The sequence below is a fragment of the Natator depressus genome, chromosome 1 (assembly GCF_965152275.1).
Source record: "Natator depressus isolate rNatDep1 chromosome 1, rNatDep2.hap1, whole genome shotgun sequence".
NCBI lineage: Eukaryota > Metazoa > Chordata > Testudines > Cheloniidae > Natator > Natator depressus.
Genome location: NC_134234.1, coordinates 213,628,752 through 213,640,998, shown reverse-complemented (window position 1 = coordinate 213,640,998; position 12,247 = coordinate 213,628,752). Strand labels below are relative to the sequence as shown.

Genomic DNA, 12,247 nt, shown 5'->3' with positions numbered 1-12,247 from the left:
CCTGTCAATCAGGCTGACTTGGGGCATTGGCCTCTCCCCATTGTTCCTGGGGACTGTCAGTCTCAGGGTCCTGCTTTCCTATCAACCCTTCCCCTTCCTTCTGGTCCTGGGAGCTAGCCAACCGAAACACCCCCACCGAGTTTTAGTAAGGGGCCAACAGTCCCCTTACACATGGCTTGTGAAATCTGGGGGCGAATGACACCTGGGTGGGAGCTGCAGGCCGTGCTGAGCCAGAGGATTCCTGTCTGTTGGCTCCAGCTGACAGGGCAGGGCCCGTGATTTAAACAGCAGCCTGTGAGCTGCCCCCACGGTGCACAAACTGTGTCCCAGCCCGTTACCCTGCTGTCCTGGGCCGTGCAATGAGTGACTGGGGAGCTCCCAGGGTCCCCCAGACTCCCACAGGATAATCTCTCCCTCTTCCATATTCATTTCCATCCAGCTCCCCCACGCCGCCCTCCGACCAACAGTGGAAGAGTCACAGTGCCCGTGGTCATCTGCATTATCCTGGGAGCCCTGCTCTGCCTGGTCTTAATCATCCTGGGGGCGCAGGTGCGAAGTGCCAGGGCAGAGCGCAGAGGTGGGTCCTGCTTGGTGTCACTGTGTGAAATGCCTCTGAAATAGCAGGTGGAGCTGTGCCTAAGGGGGGTGGGGCGTTGGCAGTGTAGTGGAAGGTTAAATTGTATTATACTGTTCAGCCACAAAGTGGTGTTGCATGTAACAACTTACATTCGCTAACCTCAGCCATGCCTGGCAGAGCATAAAGGGATCTTATTGTGAACACATAGAATATTAGGGTTGGAAGGGACCTCAGGAGGTCATCTAGTCCAACCCCCTGCTCAAAGCAGGACCAATCCCCAATTTTTGCCCCAGATCCCTTAATGGGTCCCTCAAGGATTGAACTCACAACCCTGGGTTTAGCAGGCCAAAGCTCAAAGCACTGAGCTATCCCTCCCCGCAACATCTGTTGAGTATCTCTCCAGAAAGGAAGCTCTGTAGCCAGTCCATGTCTGGTACAGAAGCCTGACCTGCTTATAGCAGCCTTGCCACCTACCATGTCCAAGGTATATGTGACATGGTGCCCGAAGTTAAGCAGTGCCAGAGGAGAAGAAAAACAGAAGGAAGAGAGCAACAGAAGTTGCAGTCAGAAGAAGGAGCAATGAAGGATGCAGATAGGGGAAAAAAAGCAACACAGGTTGCAGGATTTCATCAACATCCCCCTCTTCGTTGACCAGAGAACTTCAGCTTTGACAAACCTTCACAACTGACAGATTAGAAGCAGCATTTTGCAAGATTTCAGATTGCTACAAAACTCCATAAGGAACCTGAAGCTATACAGGTATGGAGATTACTTTGTGCTGTTTGGAAGGAAGCAGAGCATTTCTTTCAATCCTTTGATTTTCTTGAAGACAGGCACAAAGATGACTGTGAAAGGGTTCTGGCTTTGTTTGATGCGTACTTTATACACTGGAACCTCAAAGTTACAGAACTGACCAGTGAACCACACACCTCATTTGAAACTGGACGTACGCAACCAGGCAGCACCAGACACCAAAAAAAGAAAGAAAGAAAAAAAAAAGGAAATACAGTACAGTAGTGTCTTAAATGTAAACGACTAAAAAAATTAAAGGGAAAGGTTGAAAAAAGATTTGACAAGGTAAAGAAACTGTTTCTGTGTTTGTTTCATTTAAACTAAGATGGTTAAAAGCAGCATTTTTCTTTTGCATAGTAAAGTGTCAAAGCTGTATTAAGTCAATGTGCAGTTGTAAACTTTTGAAAGAACAACCATAACATTTTGTTCCGAGTTATGAATGTTTCAGAGTTATGAACAACCTCTATTCAAACATGTTTGTAATTCTGAGGTTCTACTGTACCCTCAGAGAAATGTGGTTTATGAAAGGGCATGTTTTCACCAGAGAATTTAAGGACTAGGGGAAAATGTTGAATAGTTTATAAGAGCTCTGCATGCCTTGGCTGAAAACTGTGATTCAGGAACAGCAAACATGAAAACATCAGAGAGAGGCTGGTTATTGGGTTAACAGATAAAAATCCTTCATAGAATCATAGAATCATAGAATATCAGGGTTGGAAGGGACCTCAGGAGGTCATATAGTCCAACCCCCTGCTCAAAGCAGGACCAATCCCCAATCAAATCATCCCAGCCAAGGCTTTGTCAAGCCTGACCTTAAAAACTTCCAAGGAAGGAGATTCTACCACCTCCCTAGGTAACGCATTCCAGTGTTTCACCACCCTCCTAGTGAAAAAGTTTTTCCTAATATCCAACCTAAACCTCCCCCACTGCAACTTGAGACCATTACTCCTTGTCCTGTCCCCTTCTACCACTGAGAATAGTCTAGAACCATCCTCTCTGGAACCACCTCTCAGGTAGTTGAAAGCAGCTATCAAATCCCCCCTCATTCTTCTCTTCTGCAGACTAAACAATCCCAGTTCCCTCAGCCTCTCCTCATAAGTCATGTGTTCCAGACCCCTAATCATTTTTGTTGCCCTTCGCTGGACTCTCTCCAATTTATCCACATCCTTCTTGTAGTGTGGGGCCCAAAACTGGACACAGTACTCCAGATGAGGCCTCACCAATGTCGAATAGAGGGGAACGATCACGTCTCTCGATCTGCTCGCTATGCCCCTACTTATACATCCCAAAATGCTATTGGCCTTCTTGGCAACAAGGGCACACTGCTGACTCATATCCAGCTTCTCGTCCACTGTAACCCCTAGGTCCTTTTCCGCAGAACTGCTGCCTAGCCATTCGGTCCCTAGTCTGTAGCTGTGCATTGGGTTCTTCCGTCCTAAGTGCAGGACCCTGCACTTATCCTTATTGAACCTCATCAGGTTTCTTTTGGCCCAATCCTCCAATTTGTCTAGGTCCCTCTGTATCCTATCCCTGCCCTCCAGCGTATCTACCACTCCTCCCAGTTTAGTATCATCCGCAAATTTGCTGAGAGTGCAAACCACACCATCCTCCAGATCATTTATGAAGATATTGAACAAAACCGGCCCCAGGACCGACCCCTGGGCACTCCACTTGACACCGGCTGCCAACTAGACATGGAGCCATTGATCACTACCCGTTGAGCCTGACAATCTAGCCAACTTTCTACCCACCTTATAGTGCATTCATCCAGACCATACTTCTTTAACTTGCTGACAAGAATACTGTGGGAGACCGTGTCAAAAGCTTTGCTAAAGTCAAGAAACAATACATCCACTGCTTTCCCTTCATCCACAGAATCAGTAATCTCATCATAGAAGGCGATTAGATTAGTCAGGCATGACCTACCCTTGGTGAATCCATGCTGACTGTTCCTCATCACTTTCCTCTCGTGTAAGTGCTTCAGGATTGATTCCTTGAGGACCTGCTCCATGATTTTTCCGGGGACTGAGGTGAGGCTGACTGGCCTGTAGTTCCCAGGATCCTCCTTCTTCCCTTTTTTAAAGATTGGCACTACATTAATCTTTTTCCAGTCATCTGGGACTTCCCCCGTTCGCCACGAGTTTTCAAAGATAATGGCCAATGGCTCTGCAATCACATCCGCCAATTCCTTTAGCACTCTCGGATGCAACTCGTCTGGCCCCATGGACTTGTGCACGTCCAGCTTTTCTAAATAGTCCCTAACCACCTCTTTCTCCACAGAGGGCTGGCCATCTACTCCCCATGTTGCGATGCCCAGCGCAGCAGTCTGGGAGCTGACCTTGTTAGTGAAGACAGAGGCAAAAAAAGCATTGAGCACATTAGCTTTCTCCACATCCTCTGTCACTAGGTTGCCTCCCTCATTCAGTAAGGGGCCCACACTTTCCTTGGCTTTCTTCTTGTTGCCAACATACCTGAAGAAACCCTTCTTTTTACTCTTGACATCTCTTGCTAGCTGCAGCTCCAGGTGCGATTTGGCCCTCCTGATTTCATTCCTACATGCCCGAGCAATATTTTTATACTCTTCCCTGGTCATATGTCCAACCTTCCACTTCTTGTAAGCTTCTTTTTTATGTTTAAGATCCGCTAGGATTTCACCGTTAAGCCAAGCTGGTCGCCTGCCATATTTACTATTCTTTCGACTCATCGGGATGGTTTGTCCCTGTAACCTCAACAGGGATTCCTTGAAATACAGCCAGCTCTCTTGGACTCCTTTCCCCTTCATGTTAGTCCCCCAGGGGATCCTACCCATCCGCTCCCTGAGGGAGTCGAAGTCTGCTTTCCTGAAGTCCAGGGTCCGTATCCTGCTGCTTACCTTTCTTCCCTGTGTCAGGATCCTGAACTCAACAAACTCATGGTCACTGCCTTCCAGATTCCCACCCACTTTTGCTTCTCCCACTAATTCTTCCCTGTTTGTGAGCAGCAGGTCAAGAAAAGCTCCCCCCCAGTTGGCTCGTCTAGCACTTGCACCAGGAAATTGTCCCCTACGCTTTCCAAAAACTTCCTGGATTGTCTATGCACCGCTGTATTGCTCTCCCAGCAAATATCAGGAAAATTAAAGTCACCCATGAGAACCAGGGCGTGCGATCTAGTAGCTTCTGCGAGTTGCTGGAAGAAAGCCTCATCCACCTCATCCCCCTGGTCCGGTGGTCTATAGCAGACACCCACCACTACATCACTCTTGTTACTCACACTTCTAAACTTAATCCAGAGACACTCAGGTTTTTCTGCAGTTTCGTACCGGAGCTCTGAGCAGTCATACTGCTCCCTTACATACAGTGCATACATTCACAGGAGCTACAATTCAAAACAGACTTCACCCTACACGCTGCTAGTCAAATGGCAAAGCAATCTGAGCTCATGAGACAGCAAAACCCAGAGCAACTTGCCAAACTTGAAAAACGAGAAACTAGCTTAGAAGCTGTTAACAAATGCAGCCTGAATGAAACAAGTTAATACCATGAAATTGGTGAGGTAAAGAGGGAGAACTCCCTGGCTAAGAGGAACAAATTCCACTCAAACATTCAGGATATATTAAATGCAGGAAACATGGACTTTTTGCAGTTGTTTGCCACATGAACGCATTCAGGGAATTGATTCATATTCCAGACAATCAAGAGCTATTGTTTCTTGGATCTATCCTGTGTGAAGATACAGAGCCTGCCTGGAGAGTGAAACTGATTATTCAGAGAAACACTATTGACTTTAAAATGGACTTAGGAGCAGATGTAACAGTCATCTCAGAAGGGCCTTACAATCACCTTCAACCCCTCCCAGAGATGAAGTTACCTGGCACAGCTCTGACTAACACTGGAGGCATTCTGAATTGCATGGGACAGTTCACTACAGAAATCTCTTTCAAAGAGAAAAACTTCTCATTCAGAGTGCATGTGATCAAAGGATCAAAGACCAACAGCGTTCTCCACCTCAGTGTGGCAGCCATGATGGGCCTCATGAGAAAAGCGGAAGAACTTGAAAGAGGGATAGTTGAAAGGAGACCCAGTACAAATAAACTCAAGATAAAATGCTGGAGCATACAATGTACCTCAGAAAGAACAATCAACAGAGCAAACTCTACAGATGGCAGATGGAGAACAAGAGGAAAAAAACTCAGAGATTCCAAACAGGCCTCAGGCAGTCATTGCTGCTGATGGAAAGCCAGATGACCAAGTTGTTGCGTGTTTGGGTTGGGTAATTAGAAAACTAGTACCACTGAGAGATGTTAGGGCTTTTTCCCTCACCCCTCTCTTGATTCTTATCACAAAAACAGAAAGCAGAAGACCATAGTCCGAGTGCAGGCAATGCAATGTTTAGTGGGGATAATCAGGCAAGCATATCCATAGCTTTGTATTCCACACAGTTTTCCCTGTCCTTTTTCCCACCTTCTTTTTCTTAGCAGGTTTAATTATATCCCTTCGTCCCACCACTTACAATTTATGGTCCCACCCCTTACAATTTATGGTCATGTTCTGTTTTGGAGGATCGTAGTATGGGGACTTTGGTACCACCTCTTTTGTACCCTACGGGTGGGGTAAGGAGTAAGGTTATGTTTCAGCCATGGTCACCTTTTCTCTGGCTTTTTAGTGTTTCTTATGTTTGCCCACCACCCCCCTTGCCCCTACCATGTGGTTGCTTGACCTTGCCTTGAGATAAGGGTCGAGGCAGTCTTCAAGTGTACACTTGTATACTAAACTCCCACAATACCCAGCAACACTTTAACTCTTTTCCTTATTTCTTTTCATTGTGATATAAACCCCATCTGGAAGCAACACACAGTGTTTTCATTCTTTGTTCATACATATTCGTAAGGAGGATATAAAAGTATCAAAAGTCAAACCCAAAATTTTATCCTAGGCTAAGAGACAGACCTATATACTAACAAGAGACACTTAATAGACTGATCTGTGCTCAACTATAAAGATACCATGATAACGTAAATGTTGTAAATGGTAGGAATGTAGAATGCAAAGGGGGAGACGTAATGGAAGGCTAAACTGTATTATACTATTCAGCCACTAGGTGACACTGTGTGTAACATACCTTGTTTAAACTAACTTCAGCCATATCTGTCATGGTGAACACATCTGGTGTGTACCTCTCTTGCACGGAAGCTCTGTAGCCAGTGCATGTCTGGTACAGAAGTCTGGCCTGCTAGTAGCAGCCCTGTAATCTGCACAAGGTGTACATGTCAGGGAGAGCTTTGTGGGGGATCCAGGGACCATCTTAAGTCCTGTCGTATCTAATATCTTCAGCTATGATCTGGCCATGGAAATGAACAGCACAGCAGTGACACTTGCAGATGACACTACATTGGGAGGAGTTGAAACTAGTGGGGACGACAGAGAAATAATACAAAGGAGAAATGCAGTGGTCCCTTGCTCTCAAGTGGAGAGGGAGGCCGCTCCCTCTCACTGTGTCAGGCAGCAGCCCTCAGGCTCGGGTCCCACTTGCTGGGCCGATCTGTAAGCAGTCTAGAGTTCGCAGCCTCCTGTCAGAGCTGCCGCCAGTCAAGAGTATAGAGCCCTGGCGTTCTAGGCGGGGTGGAGTATAAACAGTCTTTAGTCCACAGCATCCTGGCTGGGACAGCCAGCAGTTCATGGTTGATAAGGGAAGCTGTGGCCCTCTGGGCAGGGCAGAGTGGGAAGCAGGCTTTGCCTAAGCCTCTTGGCTAAGGCAGCCAGCAAAGACACAGTCTGGGGCTCTGGCTCTTTGGGTGGGGAAGAGCAGGGAGCACCAAACAGTCTAGGGATTCAGGCCCTCAGGCAGGGCAGAGCACCAAACAGACAGTTTTGATGACCTGGCTCTGGCCGACAGCAGAGCTCTTGGCGTAACGTGGGGAGGCTGCCACCCCAAGGATGGGGTTGGCAGCAGGGGATGGGGGGACCTTGGCGCACCCTACTCCACTGCGTCCCAGCCCAGGGCCCAAACACTGGCGGACTGTTCCACCACTGGGTCAGCAGGGATCCAGCTAAAACATGTTGACTCAGGTTTTGACAGTGTAACAGGATCAAAGTCCAGTTTCCTTGGGCTACTTCCTACCAGCGTCTGGGTGAGGGGTTCCATAGTGCCCGGGTCCTTGGTCTCGTCGGGGTACTTGGCAGATGGCAGTGCCGGCAATTTCTCCCAGGGTCGTTCTCCTTTGGGGACAGGATGCTGCCCGGTGCAGGTCCAACTCCAGAATTCTGCAGCAGGCTGGAGACTTCTGTCTCCTTCCCTAGCTCCCACTCCAATGAGATGCAAGGCCCTCCCTTTATACTTCCTGTCCTGCCCTGGTAATTCCAGCGACGGGGGCAGGGCAGGCTTGGCTCTGCCCACCGGAGGTAATGTAGTGGTCCCTCACTCTAAAGTGGGGAGGGAGGCCACTCCGCCTCACTGGAGAAAATAATACAAAGAGACTTCAAGTATTCTTAGAAAAATAACATGTTGAGATTCCATTTAGAAAAGTACAAGAAAATCCATGTGAGGGAAAGATCCGGAATAGAGAGATACAGCAGGAGGGAGGGTACGAGGAAGGAGAAATGCTGCAGAAGAGCTTGGGTGATAATGGCCAAAGAGATCAGACAGTTCTACTAGGCATTTAGGGCATATCTACACTGCAATGAGAGGTGTGATTGCAGCACATGTAGAAATACCCAAGCCAGCTTTTACCTAGCTCGGTGGAAGCTCGCTGGCATAACAACAGCAGTGTAGTTGTGTCAGCGTGGCTGTGACGTGGGCTAGCCACTGGAGCGTGCACCCAGGCTCCCAGGCGAGGCTGTACACGGCAGGTTAGCCTGTGCTGCTGTGTGTGCTGACACAGCCACGTGGCTAGCTAGCTCAAAGCCAGCTCAGATGTGTTTATGCGTGCTGCAATCACTCCTCCAGATTGCCGTGTAGATTTACCCTTATATAAGAACATAAAAACAGCCATAGTGGGTCAGACCAAAAGTCCATCTAGCCCAGTATCCTGTCTTCCAACAGTGGCCAATGCCAGGCGCTTCAGAGGGAATGAACAGAACAGGTAATCATCAAGTGATCCATCCACTGTTGCCCATTCCCAGCTTCTGGCAAACAGAGGCTAAGGACACCATCCCTGCCCGTCCTGGCTAATAGCCATTGCTGGACCTATCCTCCATGAATTTATCTAGTTCCTTTTTGAACCCTGTTATACTCTTGTCCTTCACAACATCCTCTGGGAAAGAGTTCCACAGGCATTGACTGTGTGTTGTGTGAAGAAATACTTCCTTTTGTTTGTTTTAACCCTGCTGCCTATTAATTTCATTTGGTGACCCCAAGTTCTTGTGTTATGAGAAGGAGTAAATAACACTTCCTTATTCACTTTCTCCACACCAGTCACGATTTTATAATTTAATATCCCCCCTTAATCATCTCTTTTCCAAGCTGAAAAGTCCCAGTTTTATTAATCTCTCCTCATATGGCAGCTGTTCCATACCCCTAACCATTTTTGTTGCCCTTTTCTGAACCTTTTCCAATTTCAGTATATCTTTTTTGAGATGGGGTGACCACATCTACACGCAGTATTCAAGATGTTGCATTTATCAACATTGAATTTCATCTGCCATTGTGTTGCCCAGTCACGCAGTTTTGTGAGACCCCAATGTATTTTTCGCAGTCTGCTTTGGATTTAACTACCTTGAGTAGTTTTGTGTCATCAGCAAATTTTGCCAGCTCCCTGTTTACCCCTTTTTCCAGAGTATTTATGAATATGTTGATCAGCACTGATCCCAGTACAGACCCCTGGGAGTCACCACTGTTTACCTCTCTCCGTTCTGAAAACTGACCCTTTATTTCTTCTCCTTTTTTCCCTATCTTGTACCCAGTTACTGATCCATGAGAGGACCTTCCCCCTTATCCCATGACAGATTACTTTTCTTAAGAGCCTTTGGTGAGGGACCTTGTCAAAGGCTTTCTGAAAATCTAAATACACTATATCCACTGGATCCCCCTCCTCCACATGCTTGTTGACCCCCACAGAGGATCCTAGAGGATTGGTGAGGCACGATTTCCCTTGACAACAACCATGTTGACTCTTCCCCAACAAATCATGTTCATCTATGTGTCTGATCATTCTATTTTTTACGGTAGTTTAAACAAATTTGCCTGGTTCTGTAGTTTGGGTTACTGGCCTGTAATTGCTGGGATCGCCTCTGGAGCCTTTTTAAAAAAAGGCACATTAGCTATCCTCCAGTCTTCTGGTACAGAAACTGATTTAAATGATAGGTTACAGACTACAGTTAATAGTTCTGCAATTTCACATTTGAGTTCCTTCAGAGCTCTTGGGTGAATACCATCTGGTCCTGGTGACTTATTACTGTTTAGTTCATCAATTTGTTCCAAAACTTTCTCTCATGACACCTCAATCTGGGACAGTTCCTCAAATTCGTCACCTAAAAAGATATGTAGATAGTACTTTCCATTTTTAAAGCACTGCACAAATATTAGCTAATTATTCCCCACACAGTCTCTAGGCAGTACATATACAAGTACTATTTTGCCCATAGGTGTGAGCACCAGGATAGGAGAGGAATGATTTTGGGTGGTAGTAGGAGTAATAGGATACATTTATGAAGGGACCATTAAGGTTGAATATCAAGATAAACTTAATGACCGTGAAATAGACAATAGAACAAACATGACAGGGACATGGTCCCCATCACCTGGGATGCTGAAATCTAAACTGGAGAGAGCAGTGGGAATGTGCTGTAGGAACCAGTCCTGCACTGAACTCAGGGGCAGGGGCTGGATGATCTCATAGGGTTTCCCATCCCTAGCTTCTCTGAGCCTGTGCAAACCCTGTCCTTTGTTTTCAGGCTCCAGAAGATCCTTGGACCCTTTCTCTGAGGCCGTGTACGAGGAGATCGATTATAACCTGATGAGAAAGAAGCAGGAAATGTTTGATCGCTCAGGTCTGTGTGTGTCATTCCTAACAGGGAGAAAATCTAAAGCTCTGACTTAGAGCTAAATCTCTGCAGCCTTCAAGCCTGTGAGTCCTGGATGGCTGCAGATGCTGGGTCTGTGAAGAGACCAGCCAGTTACTGGACTGAGATGAATGAGTTTCCTCCCTAGAAGACTCTGCTAGCCCCATTCTGAGGACAGTCAGGCCCATCTGTACATCCTGCAGCCATAGCGGGTAATTAGTTATGGGTCAGGAAAGTGACTGTTCACATCATTTTGACTGAATGTCAATCAGGGGGGAAGATGCTGCTCTCAGTTTAGCACATTGTAGGGCACTCTGAGCATGGTCAGTGCTTCCCCCTGAGGCTACTTCTGAGATCCACATTCTCCTCTCTACTAATGGTGGGGGTTGGTCGCAGACTCTGATCATGGGAGGGGTGTGGCCTTATCTGTCAAAAAGGCGGGGGAGGGGGAGTATCTTCCACAACAAAATGGGAGTCATGTCCGTGGCTGAGGAGATCTGGACCAGCAGCCTCAGCCATAATTTTCTGCTGGATCAGGCCATGAAGCAGCAACATTCAGGAGGAGAAGATAAACATTCCTCTCTATAAAGAGATTCTTACACCCTGAGTGTGACTCAAAACAGGCTCCCCAGTTCATGAGAAGGATTTGAATGAAACCCACAGGAGGGGATGCCATGGTAAAAGGCTCACTCAGTTCCTGCCTCACCTCATGAGGTCAATATGGCTGTTCCCAGCATCTTCCCAGTCTGAATTATCCACCCCAAAGCCACATTTACTACAAAAAAACCTGATATTTAGCTTAGAAAGTCTGTATCAGCCTCTCACCACTCAGTTGCTGTGAATTCAGGATCTTCTCTTGAAGAAGCATTATAGTGAGACCATAAATCTTGCTCCAGGACCCAGATGCATTGCCCATCAGCCAGTTTCGCTGCTCTCACTGTGATAACGTCCCATTTACCCTTTCTCCAGTTTCCTATTCAGATGACTCAGTGACAAAGCTGCAGTATTACACCAGGGACAGCGAGGGGGAAAATGGTCCTGGATCAGAGCAAGGTAACAAGGATGGGGGTGGACACAGAGACACACAAAAGATTTCTGTCCAGCACTTGATGGAAATGTGAACAAATCCTGACCCTTTCTGTGTGTGGTTGACTGTGCTCTCTCCCAGGGGAGGAGCTGCAGGGAACCGGGCAGAGAAATATTCACACTGTATGAAAGAATCTGACTTCCACAGCTGACACGTGTCACTGTACAACCCCTGATCTATGCCCCATGACCTTAGCCCCCTGCCTCCTCGACAGGAGCATATAGCCGAATTCACGATCCAGCCCATATAATGTAAGGACTTTAAACTATGTCTTTATAGAGTTCAGTTGAATTCACAATGATCAGCTCTGGTGTGGCAGCTACTATCTCCCAGCAGCCTGTGATGGGATGTTAGATGGGGTGGGATCTGATTTACTACAGAGAATTCTTTCCAGGGTATCTGACTGGTGAATCTTGCCCATATGCTCAGGGTTCAGCTGATCTCCATATTTGGGGTCGGGAAGGAATTTTCCTCCAGGGCAGATTGGAAGAGGCCCTGGAGGTTTTTCGCCTTCCTCTGCAGCACAGGGCTCGGGTCACTTGCTGGAGGATTCTGTGCTTGAAATCTTTAAACCACGATTTGAGGACTTCAGTAGCTCAGACATAGGTGAGAGGTTTATCGCAGGGGTGGGTAGGTGAGATTCTGTGGCCTGCGTTGTGCAGGAGGTCAGACTAGATGATCATAATGGTCCCTTCTGACCTTAATATCCATGAATCTATGAAACAGGTCCAGGGTTAGCTCAATACCAGCATAGATCCTGATCTCATTGAAGGGCATGACAAAGTTGGTATTGGATGCTGTGGGGCAGGGCTGGGC

The 12,247-nt window shown here is 47.1% G+C and overlaps 1 protein-coding gene across 1 annotated transcript in view; it reads left to right on the top strand.

Annotated features, from left to right (window-relative positions):
- Nucleotides 1-12,247, top strand: part of LOC141974889 (antigen WC1.1-like) — a 65,785-nt gene that overhangs the window by 50,528 nt on the left and 3,010 nt on the right. Inside the window, exons 12-14 of the mRNA XM_074934928.1 lie at nucleotides 440-577; nucleotides 10,237-10,332; nucleotides 11,314-11,397. Coding sequence (XP_074791029.1) covers nucleotides 440-577; nucleotides 10,237-10,332; nucleotides 11,314-11,397 — 318 coding nt within the window. The remainder of the gene's footprint in view (nucleotides 1-439; nucleotides 578-10,236; nucleotides 10,333-11,313; nucleotides 11,398-12,247) is intronic.